Raw genomic sequence first — 19,101 nt, 5'->3', positions numbered from 1 at the left:
ACCTACTAATCCTACCCATATGCCCATAAAGCAATATTGTATAAATTAACCGACGTTTTCACTTAATCCGATCGATTAAGTAAATATTTATAGATTCACGTGCAATTTTGTACGGTCAATTATTACAGTAAAGTGTAATAATTATTGATTTCTTTACAATTTACCTTGTAATAGCAAGTTCAAATATATCACAAATTCAATTGAGTTTGCGCTATAGTTTTTTACCGTAACAAACGGTACTTACTTTATTCATAAAGCTTTCATAAAAATAAACATCGCCATATTTTTTTTTAATTATTATTATTCTGCTTTACCTTGAAAAAATAAACTGATGATTGAACAAATCATAATGAAAACTACGTCATAGTGAAGCACAAACTAAGGGAGGTTTATTATTCAGCAGTAGGTGAAATCCGGCTGTGATCATGATGGTCATTTTTTTTATAATACCAAGTAACGGGACGAACAAATCGTGGACCTGGTGGTAGGCGACACGCCTGTCCATAACAGTTGCAGTGCCATTCAGAGCTTTAAATCACCTAGATCTGAAGGGCGCTGCCTTTGCGCCCTGAGACAGTAGTTGACAAGTCCATTGTGCCTGTAATTTCACCAGCACCCTTACCCTTCAAAACCGGAACGCAGTAATGCTCACATTATGGCTTGGCGGCAGATATAGGTAAAGAAGCAGCAGTACTTCCCAGGACGAACTCTTTCACAAGGAGCTCTACTCGTTACTAACAAATGATGACATTCCAACTTTGCGCTCGATCACCGAAAAAATTCTAAATAGTCGATTTATATTTACTTCTCTATCATTCCGACTATCTTAAATCACGATTACATCGTAATCACGCCTTCGTATCGTTTCGCGTGCACTGGTCACGCCCGCGTATCTTTTACGGTTTCCACGTGCCCGCGAGCGTGCGCTATGATTCGCTATGATATCAAAATGTGTTTATAGAACATGGGTAATATGAATTTTAAGTATGGCAAATATTGGTTTTCGTAGCCGTGGTCCTTGCGAGAACTACCTACCTACGAATTCTTCAGTGATCAGAAATCAGTGTAATAATATTGAATAATAGTATATAAGGAAGAGTCGAATGTCTGTTTAAAAAATACTCGCAATGTCGACAAGTTTTTCTGGCTGCGTATAGAATCTTAAGAAGTCCAAAATTAAAAGTTTATATATTCATTTTGTAACGACAGCGTGCGCTCTGTTACGACGTAGTCTCCCCTAATCTGGACTCTTGCCAAGAAACCGCTCTAGTACATAAGTTTATTGTTAAAGAGTTAATAATTTAGCAGAGTTTTTTTCTTTGGGTTTTATCAAGTATTACTAGAGTGCTAGACGTGACGCGGTCGCGAACGTTGCACTCAACCCCTGAAGAAGACCATCGATTATGGTCGAAACTAGTCGGACCGCTTCCGACTAAAATACTACGGGAGTAAGTCCCGTTACTTTTATATTATAATATTAAAAAATAGCAGTTTTTTTTAGTATATTAAAAAACTAATTTTTGTTTTAGGAAGTGTAGAAAAACTAAATGAAAACTCATGTCTTTGTATTTCACGTACATTCTTCTGCCCTTATTTAAAATTCATACAATACATAGGGCGCACTATAAGTTTCCGGAACTGGCCACTTACATATACAATATTTAAAAAGTAATTACAACATTTGAAAATGGAACTCTTCGGCTGTAGAATACAGTTTGTTTCATCTGACTGTCAGTTGTTTTTACATTGTGGCGTCATTTTAGAAATTGATTGTCTACCATGGACTCCATGCATTTAACTCGTGAAAATTTTCGTAGTATGATTTTCTACGACTTTAAGTGTAATTTAACAGCTCAGCGGAGCTTCGCTCGGCTTCAAACTACTATTGGCGATGAAGCAACATGTAAGACGACTATTTATGCCTGGTTTGCAGACTTCAAACGCGGTCGTGTGAATCTCAGTGACGAATTTGGTGATGGTCGCCTGTCCACTGCTGTGAACAACAAAAACATCGATGCTGTGCGCCGTATGATCAAAACAGACAGACATGTGACATACCATGAGATTCAGGCATCTTTAGGCATAGGCATGAGTCAAATACAATCAATACTACACAAACGTTTGGGTGTGAAAAAGCTGTGCTCTCTGTAGATCCCACACAATTTCACTGAGGCTCAAAAACGGATCGCGTCACTTGGTGCAATGCTATGCTTACTTTAGATTCAACAAAGGGGCGTCAAATTTGAGTGTGGGATACAGTAACAAGTGACGAAACATGGATTTATAATAACGATCCCAAAACAAAGCAGCAATCGAGCGTATGGGTCTTTCCAGATGAGCTGAAACCAACCAAAGTGGCGCGCGTGCAAGGTGTTTCTAAGCGCATAATTGCTTCTTTTGTTAATAGAACTGGACACGTGGCTACTGTTGGTTTGAAGAATCGTTGTACCGTGAATAGTGATTGGTACACGACCATTTGCTTGTCGGAAGTTATTGGCAAACTCCGTAAAAATAACCGTAAACGCCGTATCATCTTGCACCACGATAATGCCAGTTCTCACACGACCAGACAGACAAATGAATTTTTGAAGGTGAACAACGTTGACCTCATGAGGCTTCCCGCGTACAGTCCCGACCTGGCACCTTGTGATTTTTATTTATTTCCAAAAATTAAGAACCTGTTACGCGGTCAACGATTTTCAGCACCTGAAGAGCAACCTCTCTCGAAGAGTATGAAAAATATATTTCAGAGTTTGTCACGGAGGAGTGGCATAAATGTTTTCAAAATTGGTTCATTCGTATGAAAAAGTGCATTAACGCTAACGGAGAATATTTTGTAAGTTCATTTCTGACCATTTATAGTATTTTTTCTTACTCATTCCGGAAACTTGTAGTGCGCCACACGTATACCCATCTCAAACGTTTACGAAACTACTGTGAATTCAGGTTTATGTGTGTGGACCATAGATTTAGTATATGTACCTATATACTAAGTTTATGGTGTTGACGTCGATGTCGAATTCCAAACGTGCTAGGTAACATAAAATTCTCCACATTTAAATATATACATTGAGCAAGAAACGTGTATGTGTGAATGTGTGCAACCTCCTACGTTCTGTTTCCGGCACTCATGCGCAATTTGCTATTTAAACTATTCCAAACAAAAAATAAAAAGCGACATATTATGTGGTAACGTAAACATTTGTATGTGCGTAATTATCATATCTATTTAGATTTCAAATATTTAAACTCAATTCAAATTATATATATAATACGCTTTATCGTTGACTACTATATATTTCAATTCAATGCGAGCACTTGAAAGGATTGAAAACTAGGAAACCGAAAATTTTTGACCTTCTCGTGAAAAAGAACATGTAAATCAGATTCTTTATATAATAAACAATTCCGGTGGAAAATTTATACCTATCTCCGACTAATTTCATACTCGTTTAAGGTTAATCCCATTAAAAGTAATCGTGCCGAGCGGAATTAAAATAACTACCAAACTAAATACACTATTAAATGTTTTTTTTACATGTTGTAGAAGTATACATAGTGAATTACTTAAACTCTCGTGAGCAAACTATCGATGCGTTTGTGTAGAACTAAGCTATAGTGAATTGTGCAAAAATGGCAATGGACACCATGGCTGTTGAATTACCCGACCTGGGTACTTTAGCTCCACCACCACACCTCGAAGAGACTCCTGAGGAAAAGTGAGTATTGTTTATTTTTTCAACGCGAAAGTGGTCTACTAACAAATTTGAGTTTGTGAGTGTGAATGATGGAATTCAAGCATTACCTTCTCCGAATCGTAAGTTCTATCAGTCAGTAAGAAGGTTACATGTGGTACAAATTTGTCCCACTAATATAGCGTTAAGAGTACGTTAAAATAAATTTCAAGAATTTGTTTGCTCTGTATGTCGCTTACAATAAGAACTGTCCACTGACCAAAGTTTCCAGCTTGATGTGCTCTTGACTGTACCATGACCCGAAACACAAATCATACTCCCGAGTAGATTAGAAAATTTTAAATTCTGAAATTGCGAATTTCTTTTAGTTTTTTTATGTGCTAGGATTCATTTATTATTTATTTATTCGGGGAAATAAATATTCAGTTTCCTGAAATGGACCTGAATAATAAAAACTTTTAATTTTAGTAGAAGCAGAACTGTTTGTGAAAGAGTTCCAGGGAACTACCTGTCACCTTACCTGCTTCTGCCGCCATTCAGTAATGTGTGCATTACTGCGTTTCGATTTTCAAGGGTTAACGGTGCTGGTGAAATTACAGGCGCATATGGGACTTGCCAACGTATGTTTCAGGGTGATAGGCGCAGTGGCAGTACACCTTAGATCTTTGTGATTTAAAGCTCTGAGTGGCACTGCAACTGCTATGGAAAAGGCTTGTCGCTTACCATCAAGCGCACGACTTGTTCGTCCCGTCACTCGGTATCATGAAAAAAAAATACGTAATACATTTATCAGGTAATTAACCAAAGGATAACTTCTCAGATTTTTATTCTAGTTATTATGAGGCTGTTAAGATGGCCCGCTTAATTAGAGCCAATGAAAATCCTATTGACAGGGGTTTTTTTGAAAAAAAAATACAGATTAATAGAAACCTTGAAACAAGACGTAAATACAAAAATGAATAAACTCATTTCATTCACATATTTTTGAGAATTCGCTCTGGAGTACTTTCCAGACCTCTCAGACCTGCACCAGTTTAGAAAAGTTCATTTCCCAAATTGGTCTACCGGGAATCGCACCCGATGCCTCCGCACCGAGGTCGTTAAATAGTAGTTTATATTGATATGTATAATCTGTTGACAATGTACCGTGACTTCTTGGCGAATATAAATATTTGAGTTTAAATAAAAGCTGCTCTTAGACACGAATAAATTTAGTGTGAACTGAAGTAACTGTAATGGACAGGTGTGTAGCTTACCACCAGGCGCACCACTTGTTCGTCCCGTCATTTGATAATATAAAAAAAAGTGAAGCCGGACAACTACCCCACCATCTACTTGGTAGTAATATAATAACACAGTGAATAATATATATGATGATTATTATTGATCGGATATTCGGATGGTTTTACATCTAAAATTGACTTTTTAAATTTTTTTAAATTAAAGCGGCTTCTTGAAATATATTTTTTCTTCTTTTAAATACCTGATGATGTGAACTTCGCGCGTAATTTGTTTTATATTTTAAGTACGTAAGATTTTTGGCTCACTATAAATCTTAAAAGTCTGATGGACACATTAATATGATAATGGTTCTCAGTGCTTGCTGTGAACAGATAGAAGTGTCAAACTTAAACAATGGTACGATAGTTTCGGTAAAAAAAAAATTTAAACCATAAAAAACTTGATGTCAGAACTTTTTGCGTTTTATTGTAATAATGATAAATGTTACATAAAATTACAAATAACATTTGTAACCGTTTATTTAGTATTTTCTTTCAATTGCGTGCTTAACAATTTAGTCAATCCTGATGTCATGGGATATTTTCGATTCAAAAGCTCAGTACATGTTAGCGAGCGACCGAATTGTAGGTAAATAAGCTTTCGACAATCCGACTACTAACGATGATACAAGTGTAACTAATATACTGAATAAAACTTCTTATCAGCATCATCATAAATACCTCGTCTAATAAATCGAACAATATTCGCCCGATTGCCACGATAATCAGGTCAAGATTACAGCAGCTGTCACGCAAGTCGAAAATAAGATTCCCGGCCAAGGACCGGGAGTTAATTAAATAAAATGTATCATGAACATACTTTATCCCGGTTACTAGTTTATTTTCGACACTTTGTGGGGTACCTACACAGACACTCACACAAGTGCATGCAGTGGGTAATTTTCACATTTTAACTGTTATACATATAAATTGACATACGCGTAAAATGGTTGACTAAGTATCATAACAGAGTAATTTATATGTAAAAGATCACAGCTTAGTGCTATTTCTAAAGCCATATCAGCAGCAAAATTCTTTTTTTTTTTTCGTTATATAGTGTAGACGCAAGAATAAAAATAAATAAATAAGATTAAAAGCGTCAAGTAGTCGGATTGAAAGGCTTACTAATTAGAAACATAACAATATAATATTTATAAGAGTAATCCCCTTGCAAAGCTTATTGGTGTCATATACTTTGTTTATAAAATATGCATCTGACCTAATTATAAGAATGAAAGTCGTATTAGCCATCAACTGTTATAATTCGATTTTGCATTGTATACGAAATGGAGCAATACTTTTACTTTTATAATTTTTACTCATTTCGCTATAGTTCTGATCATATAACCTTTATGTGATAAGGTTAATTTACAGGTTGGTATTACTATAAATTGAACACGTTTTGGTTTATTGAACTAAAATATTTAATCGTTTACATCACACACATACGCGCTATTTTCGTACCACCGTAAACTCCAGAAGCTCTATAAATCTTTCATGTTGAACTACAATATTTGTTATTCTGATGATTTTGAATGTCGGTCATAGCTCCTTGAAGCCAACATTCGAAATGTTTGAAAATCTACAACATACGAATGAAAATTACAGTACCCGGTATTAAATCCTAAGCAATTCCTATATTATTATTATCCTTATTTCCTACGTACAGGGATGTTGTAGATAGAATTTCTCCATTTGGCGACTACTAGTTACATTTCCCCGCGGAACTCTTCTAACCTGATGTTGCTACACCAAAGCCATTAAAACTTTTATATGAATTCTCTAGCATTTATTTTCATTTAAGGTCACCAACCCTACTACTCTTAGGGTCGTATTCCAGAACTCTACTCAATGCTCAAGTTAGGATTTGAGCAGACTTGAGTTGATTTCAAGCACTGGAAACGTATTAGGGTCGTACCCCTAATGGCAAGGGCTTGAGTATGATTTTCAGTGCTCACTGCAATACTCAAGTTCTGACTTGAGTATTGAGTAGAGTTCAGGAATATGACCCTTAATCACCTATTGAAAGAGGAGAAAACGTAGGGATAATCGATCTGTCGAGTATGTATTATCTAGTTTTTTTTTGTAAATTAATTATTATCAAGTTCCTTCAATATGTCACAAAATACAACATCCTTGTATAGCGTGAATCGTCTTTGGGGTTTATAATTCCTATTGAAGACTACGTGTTAGATAAAGATGTATGGAAAGACGACATGGCTCCAGAATCCACACAAATTTGATTCAAAGTGTATTCCATAGCATTTAAGGTTATTTGAAAAGAGCAATCCCTAGAGTTTTTTGCTCGTTCTTCTCAGGGAGGTCAGCGTAGTGAACGAGCAGTAGCTTAAGCTTAAATGTGACGTTTTCAAGTGTAAATTTATTTTACCTATGGAATAAATAATCTTTGACTTTGACTTTGACTTATTGTGCCTATTAATAAAGCAAGTAATCGGTTGAGACAAGTGACATTGAGCAAACGGTGAGTGAGCGATACTAGCGCTGGCTGATTGATAGCCACTCCTCGGGGCCTCGTTACATGTCGCACTAGATCTCATTGAACATACTTAGGTTATGAGTAATTTGTTAGACAGGTTATTAATAAAATTACTTACCAACCTACATGGTAAATACAACGCATAAAATCCGATAATTCTTTAGAATTATATTCATAAATAAAAAGTTTTGGTAATAAATTACAGGTTGCCCTGTTTCAAACAGGGGAATACTTACTTGTATGGATTCCATTTAGTCTTAGATACCACTAAAATTAAATGAATTAATTATTGTTTTTCTGCGACGTCAACGTTAATTCTCGTAATGGAATGTATTAAGGACGCCTGAAGGAGAAAATCGACCAAGACCTCACACGACCTTATTTTTCATCTTTGACTAAGGGAACAAAACAAGTGTTTTGAACAAAAAATAGGCAACCTCATTTAATTGCGTGTCTCCTCACGAGTTATAACAAACTGTCGTGAATTAACGAGCAAGTGGAATGTAATTAGCATAACACGAACTCGTGCTACCGTCTGAATATGATAAACCAAATGGAAAGAACATGTGTATTAACTAATGAGAATTTAATTTTTTCTAGTAACTTCTATTCAACCACCAATACGAAATGATTTATAAGGAAGTTCTAAACATTTATAATATGATGAATTATGAAAATCAAATATAGCTTGTTAAATTTTCTCGAAGACATGACACTAATGGCTGCAATGGCAATGGAAACTTGACCCCATTCGCGGACTGGCACGCCGTCACCACTTGGATAGCGAGTGAGCGTGTCTTAGGCTATATTTCATAGTATAAGGTAAATTGTTCAAAAATAAATTAATAACTAGTATACATGCACAAATATCTTCTAATTTATGGAATCACCATTACGTTAACGGCAAACGTTTTATCTTAGGCGCTTGTAGGCGAAGCAAATTCAATATATCTGGAGGTCCTGTGGGCCTATCCGTCACATTGTGGTTCGTCCAGGGAAGTATTGCCACCTTGCCTATTTCTACCAATCTGCAGTAATATGAGCATTATTACGTTTCGGTTTAGAAGGGTAAGGGTGCTGGTGAATCACAGGCACATGGGACTTATCAGCTTATATCTAAGGGTGCCAGGCGCAGTAGCAATGTCCCTCAGATTTTCACCATTTTAGGTCTCTTAAGTTGCAGTGCAACTGCTATGGACAGGCGTGTCACTTAACACCAGGCATACGAATTGTTCGTCCTGTCAGTATCATAAAACAAGACCCATCACCCAATATACTTATAATGTAGTTGATACAGGCAACAAGTAGATCTTGCAACGTGATAACTCATAATTTAAAATATTCAGGAACACGCAGCGTTATTGATGATTGTTATTTACCGGTAAAGGATGGTCATTCGTTCTCAATTTGTTATGACTTTCAAATGTATGGAAGATAAAACGTACGTAACATGTAACAAAGGAGAATGTGGAATGAATTAGCTATTTTGAAATAATAATAAACGAAGGAATTCCGCTTGTGGACGCGGCCACATCAAATTGGTTCGCCCTGCACAGTAAACGTGATCATGTCACAGTACGTATATTACTGAAATTTTAACTATCATGTAGACTTGCAATTTTTTACAAACGACAAACTCAAATGATTGTGTCATTAGGAAAAGTTTGGTTATTCTAAATACTAAGCGACAAACCTGGACTGAATAAACCTTTTACACAAAAAGTTTTCAAAACTCTTTCTTTGTAACGATTTCCGAAGATATTGTCATGAAAGCAAAAGCTTTCATCGAAATATTTTAATTATTACTTTTAAACTGAAATATCGCTCATACAACATGTTTTGAAATGAATATATATTTGGGAAAAGACCTATTGAGGGAATTAAAATTTTTATATTGAAACGTGATATGGAGACATTAGCAGCTTTTAAGAACCGTGACTGTTCTGTGCCTATTTTGTGCTTATGAGCACCAACTTCCATGAGTATTTATTAATGATATAAGAACTACTTAAAAAGGTTTTAATGCAATAACACAACGCTACGAGTGCTTATGGACTGTTTACTTTTACCAGGGCGCAGATCTTGACACCATTTTCCAGATCCATCGTCAATCTCTTAACCTATGGAAACCAGACTAACGAGCCAAAGCTTGGTTAATTTTTGTTTACTGCATCAGAAATTCAGTAGTTTAATGGGCATCCGGTCATGTTGTATAACCGGGGACTTTAGCCAGTCAACTAAATGTATATTCACTACATAATTGGTGACAACTGTGGAGGTGCATAAGTTCGAATACTAATAAACCTATTATATCCTATGTAATAGATATATGTACTATAAAAATACAATAACTAGTGGACTGTCCTTCAAGGCATCTTCAACGTTTTGCTCCCATGGCAAATTATGTGATGAGACAAAACAAAAGGACGCCTCGTTGTACTTCAAGCCACTGACACAAACTTCACACTGGTTGTTTACCTGAACACAGATAAGGATTATAAAAGAAAATTTTTGTTTCTTTTTTGAACGTGCATACTGTAAGACCGTTCGGCATTCACCGTAAATTGTTAAGGACAATATAAATGTTCGTAAAGGTAGAAAAAATAAAATCCAAATATAGGTATGTAAAATATATAAAACAATTATGTCTGTATTATTCCATTTTAAAAAAGTACACAAGTACACATGTACAAATTATGAAATAGTATATAATAACATGAAAAACGGGCTAAACGCCCTCCTGCCTATTCACTTCTCAAAAAAAAACATGAAAAGCCACAAAAAGGAATAGCCATTATTTAGTGTGTGCATGCTTCATCGTTGACCTCATATCGCCTATTTCCATCAGGTGAGATGGAGGTTAAATAAGCATTTATTTTATTTTATAAAAAAGAAACTAATCACTACTACACAAATTTACGCCTTTATCTTGGAATAGGCCCTCTATTTAGGGTTTGGGGATAAATTAATTTGAATGTGCTATTTATTTATTGCGTTGCGTATATTTTTATCATCATTATAGGTAGTTTTTTTTTTATTATATTGCAATATTCCCTCCTCTTACATTTAGTGGGAATAAGCTGTTTTACAGTTTAAAAGGTATCACCTATGTACCTGTGATTAGGTGGACTATGTCGTTTATAATACTTAACTTGAGTTATGTCTGTAGCTAAAGCATAGCGTTTAGCGTTCATAGCGCGAAATTCTATTAGTATATAACGACCGTCTCAGATGTTATACTACATAGATCCCATTGTAGTGGAAAGCCGGAGGGGTGGCGCGCCCCATGACGTCACCGGTCAATGGCGGGCGGAACCTCGGCGCCAGACGTGCAGGGTGCAGCTTTATGGACTGTGTCAATATTACTTGACCATAACACAGCTTCGATGATGAAATGTGACATTATGGCACAAACAACTAAAAAAAGAATGTTAGTTTGAGAAACGAACACCACCAACGTAAGTCGAAGAAAAAACTAAGGTGAAATTATAACGAAGTGACACTGATAAATGATAATAAAACAAGACAGAACGAATATTTGTGAAGACCTGAACTAAGGTTTGATAAAGTCGATTACGTCTACACGTAACATAAATATGTATATAATTTATTCAGAAGTTTAATGCATTTGTTCACATTATCTTAGTCATTATTATAAGGCCCGGAGGTTTTCCGCCGAAGAAATCGACTAGTCCCTTTTTGCCCCATTAACGGCACCTAATACCGGGGGACCTACTATAATTTTGTATGAACGTAGAGGCCGTGAAGTTTTTAGCAGTGTTTAGGTACACAATGTTTCATGACATTATGTTGACTTTGGCACACAATAGTTTACAATGAGATGAATGTGTCATTAGAATAGGACGCAACAGTTTTATGTAATGTTTGCCAGTTATTTATACCTTACGCAATGATATAAATAGTCGATTGAACTGAACAGAACAATCATCGGTTTTTACTCGGACAATACACTAATTCGTTAAGACATATATTGAAAGTTTTAAATGAGAGCCTGTAGTAATTCAGTCGTGGTATCCTAGTTTTTCGACTTACCTACCGCCTCCTAAGCAGAGAACATGGTATTTTCGTGTTATTGAAAAAATAGCCCTAGCTTTGTTGCGGTGCTCGCGAAAACAACATTAGAAGGTCGAAGTTGTGACGTCTGTGGAGAGGTTGTTCACTGAATTAACTGCGTCACGTCTTTTCTATTTACAACGCAACGCTTTTCTAACATCATCTGCGCTTACATATTAATTTAAAAACGGGATTCACATTAGTTTCAGACATTTCTTGAAGGTTTAACTGACAGGTAAAAGTATATAGAATTTGTAATGTAACTGGGTGGTGGTTTCGCTTTGGTTATTTATAGGTAAGAACACTCGTTTAGTCTAGTCTTTATTTTAGTGTAGCCTACTCAACGGTATTTTTGTAACTAAACTCGAGTGCACAAAGTGCACATACGCACTCCGTATAACTAAGGAAGGAAAATAGCATTTTAACATTTCGTCATTGTTCAGGATAAAAAACTTCTCAATTTTAAAATAGTCCGTATCGACTTAATGCGACTCAAGTTTCTAATTTTTCTTTATTAAATTCATGAAATGCTGAACGCGTGTAATAACCGGGTTATATAAGTGCAAAACAAAAACATTTTTAATATTATAATTAATTATTAAAATATATGGCCTAACCGTCTAATTTGAAAGTCAGTCTAATGTTCAAAATGAAATATTAAATCATGTACGTTTGGAAACCCATTCGGTATGTTTCAATTTCTGAACTTCAGTGATGAATTTAGCAAATGTTTTAGAATTTGTCATTTCATCTAGAATGTAAGCTGACTTTCAAGTTCGACAGTTAGAGAGATGATTTAACATTGTAAACTTTCGAAAACCGAACATATTGTCCGTTAGTTTCGAAAACTAAAGACAATTTTTATGAAAAATTAATGCTAAAGAATCATTTGGTGTCCTTTTTTTCCGATCACGGCCGTAAATTCAACAATCAATAAAACTATACAAAAATTATGTTACTTTTACAATAAAATTGTATGAACCGTGATATGACCTTGACTATTGTTTATATTAGAACTATACCATATGTACTTACATAAAAACCTTGACCTGGAGGGTTTTTCTTGACCTTTAACGTCTCCTGATAAAAGAAAAGGGCGCGAGGGACTTGCGGTGTTCACGTAAACTGCCTTATACTAAAATTATCTCTTCCGTCAATAGAAACATTTTTATTTTGAAATCAAAGTCCTACTGGCTAAAACTTTAGATTCCATGTTAAACTGCTTATTTTCTTGTTCTTCTCTTTTTCCGCCATTAACGCCATGTACCAAAAGTATATTGAAATATATTATTTTGCATATGTATGTATGTACAACAATGTAAATGGACAACTTGAGTCTATTTCGAGTGCTACCCATCATATCATATCGTGATACGTTGGAAAACTAACTAACAATATTTAATCGCAGATTAATTTCAATACTGGCGCATAAACATTTTGTTTGATGCTGTTCTATGTGCCATTGTTGTTTGAAAATGGATTTTATTTTAAGTGTGTCTAATTCTGAATAATTTTAAGTAAATTCACTAAAATTTGTCATAATGCAAATAGTTTCACATAAAATATTGTCAATACTAACCGAATATACAATGTACACAAGAAGCTCATGCTGTCGCGTAATTTGTGAAATTAGTCTATGTACTTACTTACCCATAAAAAAATTATTACAACGTTACAGTTTATCCGCAAACGCAAAATGAAACTGTGAAATATAAAAATGGCTGCTATGTTATTATTTGTTAAATTTTTTTACCTACTTAAAAACGTACACATTATCTCACCAGTATTTTGTATATGATATGAACCTAATTTGCATAAATACTTGAAATCGGTAATTCCTCCTATCTTTTCTACTTTTACTTACTTCAAAACTAATATAGAGCAAAAATTGTAAGATATATTTAGATCTACTATTTCAAATTACTTGACACTTCAGTCACAGAAAAGATATCATTACCACCATGGTATTTTTAGGCTTCAAAGTGAGCTAAACGTACCGGCTTTTATTAGAATGAGAAAATTAAAGACGTATATGTCGGTGACGTAAGAAAGAGTCTAAAAATATATTTTATAAGGGATGGCATTTACTACGCGCCGTATTGCTACGATGAATCTCAATGTATAAGTAACTTTAAGGGTGGGTACAAAGCTAAAGCATTTATTTTGTAAGAAAAGTATTGTGTGGGTTCAGGATGATGGTTACAAAAAAATAATAATTATAAATGTATGACGTATGTTTTCCGTGAAATGTATCACAATCTCGTCCCTTATTTGATTTGATATATCTTTCCGACGCAAGCACATAGAAAAATTCGTGAGGTCCGCTGGTTCGTTCCATGGCTTAGTTGGTATAGCGTCTGGCACGGTAAGCTGGAAGACGTCGGTTCGAATCCGGCCGGATCGAAGGATTTTTTCTGAGTGTTCGATCTTTGTATTAATAATTATAGTAAAATAGTCTTTTTTATATTTATTAGATTACATCGTAAACACTTGATGCGTCAATACTGTAAGTAGGTCACATTACAACTTTTCATTCTAAAACTTATGTTTCTCATTGATTTCCTCCTACGAAAAAGTTGCTTAATTTATTTGTTTACGCTCAACAAGGAAATTACGATCAAGGAGATGCGTCGGTTTCCTTTGCTGGTTTACGGAACTTCATATGGCGTGATGACGCTGTATGACAAACGCATTATGACACTTTATAACGAAGCAAGCTAGATAAACATTGTGGGACTTCAGAATACTGATTTAGACAGCTGATTGTGTATCTTTCAACCCGGACACTGGCAGAATTGTCCTCAGTGGGACAGAAGCCAAATACCCAAAAAAAAAAAAAAAAAAAGGTGTACAATACAATGTGCACACACATATATTGTATCTAGAGACAGTTGCAGCACTTTGAAACGATATATTTAATAGTTCCGGGTCTTTTATTTATAGTGAACATATAGTTTTAATAAGTTGTGTGTGGGGCACTAATTTCGTTTCATCATAGTAAGGCGACCTCGGCAACCGAAAAGATAATTAAAATTCGATGGTGTGTTTGTCAACAGGTATGAGCGTTTACTGCGACGTGCACACAATGAGGACCTTACGGAGATATCTGGCATCGGTTGTCTGTACCAGAGCGGCGTGGACCGGCTCGGCAGGCCTGTCGTAGTCTTCATCGGAAAGTGGTTCCCCATTGGTGATATCGATTTGGATAAGGTGAGGTATCTATGTATTTATACACATAGTGGCAGTAGAGTTCCTTGTGAAAGAGTTCGTCCAGGGAAGTACTGCCACCTTACCACCCTTTCTCTCTTTGTAATGGCGCCTAAAATTTGCAATAATTTACCAAAAGTATTGAGGCCCGAAAAAACCCTGTATTATTTAAAAAACAAACAACTTATTGACTACTAAAATTTACTATACAGTGTCCGAATTTTTAAATGATAAATCCCTAACTCCATTGTCAGATTTTTGATATTTACACATTTTTTTGACGTTACTAGTTTTATTATTTTGACATTTAATTATTTTGACAATTAAAATTATTATAAATTATACAACACTATCATTACGTCTAAATTGCTGACCGTCATTAAATCCATGTGTGCACGCTCATGTACCTATATTAGAAAAAATAACATGCTGTAACTGGTTCAGTCTGTTAAAATGCATGCGAATAAATCATTGTAAGTCAATGGAATAAATGTATAATTAATAACACTTTCAATACGTTTGTATGGCCTGACACGGCGAAACTCTACTTATTTTGTACATGTCAACTTCCAAATAATCTGTGTTTTCACAAATAAGTGAATTATGAATAGGACCTGTTCCTGCCGCCAAAACAGTAATGTCAGCATTACTGAGTTCCGGTTTTGAAGGGTAAGGGTGTTGGTGAAATTACATGTACATGGGACTTGTCAACTTATGTCTCAGGGTGACGGGCGCAGTGGCAGTGCCCCTCAGAACTTTGCGATTTAAAGCTCTGAGTGGCACTGCAACTGTTATGGACAGGCATGTAGCTTACCATCAGGCGCACGACTTGTTCGTCCCGTTACTTGATATTATAAAAGAAACACATACTTGAGATTTTTTTTACTGTTATAGGGATAACCTAGGGAGGTAGGCAGCACAGATCGCAGGAGAAGTTAAGAATTATTTTGCACAAAGATTGTGACGTTATACTTAATAGAAGACATGCACGTTGTTTCAGGCGTTGCTATACCTAATCAAGCTCTTGGACCCTATAGTGCGCGGTGACTATGTTATTGCGTACTTCCACACGCTTGCCTCTTCCACCAACCACCCGCCCTTCTCCTGGCTGAAGGAGGTCTACACCGTGCTGCCTTACAAGTGAGTACATTTTTGATACCAAATGGGCACCATAGCCGTGTCGCTAGTGCACATGCGAGATTTTAATTACTATGGCATTATATTTTACATTATAATTTTGTATTTCATTACAGGTATAAAAAGAACTTAAAAGCATTTTACATCGTACATCCAACATTTTGGACTAAGGTGTGTATTTAAATCTATAATATGTTCAAATTCAGATTCCCACCTTTTTTGACTCTTCGCAATTTGTTTATCAGCCACCGAAAAGTTTTATATAGATAAGATTTTATTAACGGTATTTTCACTCACTTGTGACACGTCTGATTTTAGAATTGATTTTGGACCCTATTCTATGTTTCTTCAGATGATGACATGGTGGTTCACAACGTTCATGGCGCCAGCAATCAAGGCGAAGGTGCACAACCTGCCAGGCGTCGAGTACCTCTACTCCGTAATGGCGCGCGATCAGTTGGATGTGCCTGCTTTCGTCACAGAATATGATATGACGGTGAGATAACCTATATTTTATTATACATTAAAAAAAAACCTTGTGTTGTATACCATGCGTAAGTCGTATAATTTAGTCTCACTTGCCCTTCAAGTACAGAAAAATCGCAATTTTGCGAAGTGCTATTCAAATTTATTTATTACAAGTAAATATTAAATAAATCTTGTAGTGCCATCTGAGTTACTTTTGTTTATTGATTTGTTTATAATATATTTTCAGATAAATGGACTGCATTACTTCCAACCCGATACAAATAATACGTAAGGCACAGCGCTGTTGTTAAATCGAACGGCCGCATTGTGCCCGTCTTTGTTTGCTGACACAATCTAAATAATTGAATATGTTTCTATTAGGTATTTGATATGTATATTAATAACGTATTTTGGTTACAACAGTATTTTTAACCTTTTACAAAACAATTTGCTTTCCAAGTACGGTTTTAGTGAAACTGTGTTTAGCAACAAAGAGGGCGAACGCTAATTTTTAAAATTAAAGTTACCGTTATTGCTACAGCCAATGAACTCGCCGAAAACAAATTGGAATGACTGATTGGTTGATTCGGTAACGGTACTTCAATAAAAAGGGCCGCTGTTATGATTTATAGTAATTTTTTTGTTCAATGCGTGTACATACATATTTGTTAAAAGTATTAACAAGAAAAACGTATTGAGTAAAAATATTACTATTAAATTAAGATTGTTAAAAGTATATCATGTAATTTAGTATTAGAGGTGCATTTTTTATATTTAACAATAATTATTTCCCTTTCGATGTCCTAAATGTGCTCTCGCTATCTCGAGCTGTCGAATTCATTCCGTCATCGCTAGCTAAATAATGGTGACTTCTTTTTTATTTAGATATATTAAAGTAAATATTACTTAATTAGACTGATTTAATAACCTTACTTTTTTCGATTTTTACGATCAAAACTTTCCGTTCGATATTCTAAAACTTACACATACCGCATATTTGCATGCGGTTATTCATATTGCTTTGCTTGTACTATATGTTGATGAATTGTTAATCTCTACCAAATTATAACTCGCGTATCTAACGTGCCGTAAATTCTGTCAGTCAACTATCATTTCAACTGTGAATTTGATACTGCGACAGGGTATTTGTTAAGCTCGTAGTAAAATGCTTTATTTTTTAAATACATACACCCGTAACACATATTATAAGCGAATGTATTAATAGTATAGGAAATTTAATGCTATTGCCCTTCAGTACTTACTTAGAGAAAAATATTTACATTGTTTTTAACGAAGGTGCTTACTACGGCGGAATTAGATTTTATTTTTTACTTTAGACATACTTTTGGTGTAAGCTTGAAGGTAGGATTGTACATAGCTGTTGAAGTTTTTGCAATTCGCGGCGGTTGCTGCACGTTCGCACCATGTTAATGTACTTAGTTGTTAACACGATAATTCATATTGAGCACAACTGATATTACCAAAAGTTAGGATTCGTTTTTTAATTTTCAATTTAAAAAAGAAGTTTGTTAAATTATAATAATCTAACTTTTGGTATATCAGTTCAGAATCAGTAAGTGAAGACTATTGGCTGATCACTGGATTGAAAAAGTTAAGTAATATAAAGCGCAATGGAGCTTCTTTCATTGGCATATATGTTTACAGTGAACTTGGGAAACATTAGCATTGCCAAGAACAATATACACTGCCACAAACAAGGGATGCACCATTCCTACTTATAGTGAGAGAAAAGTGAGAATCTTGTAAACTCCGTTCATTGGCAATGTTAGAAAGGGAGATATTTATACTAAAATGGGCACAGCAGTAGAAAAAATCCTTTCCCCATTCTTATAATTATCCCTGTCTCTCATTGCTTATGAATAGAACGCATTAACTTAAAAATCCAGTCATATACAAATGTAGAAGTCCCATATTTTTTGTAACATTCATTCTTTGTAATTGCTGTAAGTGCAAACATATCACATAATTTACAAGTTTGCACATTTAGAGTACAAGTTGGTTAAAAATAACGCGTCATTTATATTCGTTCATTATAGTATTTTTTGACTTTATGCGCATACTAGACAATTAATTACTGACACAAAAGTAACGTGCCACTTCAAAATGTATACATCTTGTTATTCTCTTAATGATGTCAAATGCAATATGTGAGTTTCTAGCGGTCAATAGGACAGATGCAATGTTTGTAAATAAAGTAACAATTTTTAACAGTTGTGCTACTCATGTAAGGATTTCAATCGAGTTTCTAAAGTCTTCAAATATTTATTATAAGCAAGTTGATATTTGTTAAAATATTTTTATCAAAACCCCAGATTTCGTGAATATCTGTGTAAGGCGTTCATGACATTCCACATTTTGAAATGTAGGCTTTAAAATGTTATCAAGTAATAAATTTTTAAGGTGTGGAATGCCATTTTTGATTCATATTGTTATCATTATATTGTTCTATATTCAGATATCAACATGGCCTTAGATGTATTATAATTGTTATTGACTATGCATCCTTATGTTGTAATGTTCAAAGCTGTTATCAATTTATAAACATGATGAAATGACAATTACTTCAGACCAAATAATATTATTTGTTCCTCAGTAATTGTCACTATACATGTGTGATGCAGTGAAATTATTTAACCAATCTATACATAGATATAAACAACTAATTTAGGATTTATGTGAAAAATGTGATCAAGCAAATGTTGGTTAAGTTTCATATTTTATT

At 34.9% G+C, this 19,101-nt stretch overlaps 1 protein-coding gene across 1 annotated transcript in view; it reads left to right on the top strand.

Moving 5' to 3' along the window:
* The window catches only part of LOC113232099 (protein GDAP2 homolog), a 57,475-nt gene extending 38,404 nt beyond the window's left edge, over positions 1-19,071 (top strand). Inside the window, exons 8-12 of the mRNA XM_026466736.1 lie at positions 14,603-14,756; positions 15,754-15,893; positions 16,007-16,061; positions 16,243-16,386; positions 16,606-19,071. Of these exons, the coding sequence (XP_026322521.1) occupies positions 14,603-14,756; positions 15,754-15,893; positions 16,007-16,061; positions 16,243-16,386; positions 16,606-16,650 (538 nt within the window). The 3' untranslated portion in view covers positions 16,651-19,071. The remainder of the gene's footprint in view (positions 1-14,602; positions 14,757-15,753; positions 15,894-16,006; positions 16,062-16,242; positions 16,387-16,605) is intronic.
* The last annotated feature ends 30 nt before the right edge of the window (positions 19,072-19,101 follow it).

Source organism: Hyposmocoma kahamanoa, unplaced genomic scaffold (assembly GCF_003589595.1).
Source record: "Hyposmocoma kahamanoa isolate Upper Pololo Valley unplaced genomic scaffold, ASM358959v1 66, whole genome shotgun sequence".
NCBI classification, from domain to species: domain Eukaryota; kingdom Metazoa; phylum Arthropoda; class Insecta; order Lepidoptera; family Cosmopterigidae; genus Hyposmocoma; species Hyposmocoma kahamanoa.
The sequence above is the reverse complement of the archived record's forward strand: the minus strand, read 5'-3'. Positions and strand labels throughout refer to the sequence as shown.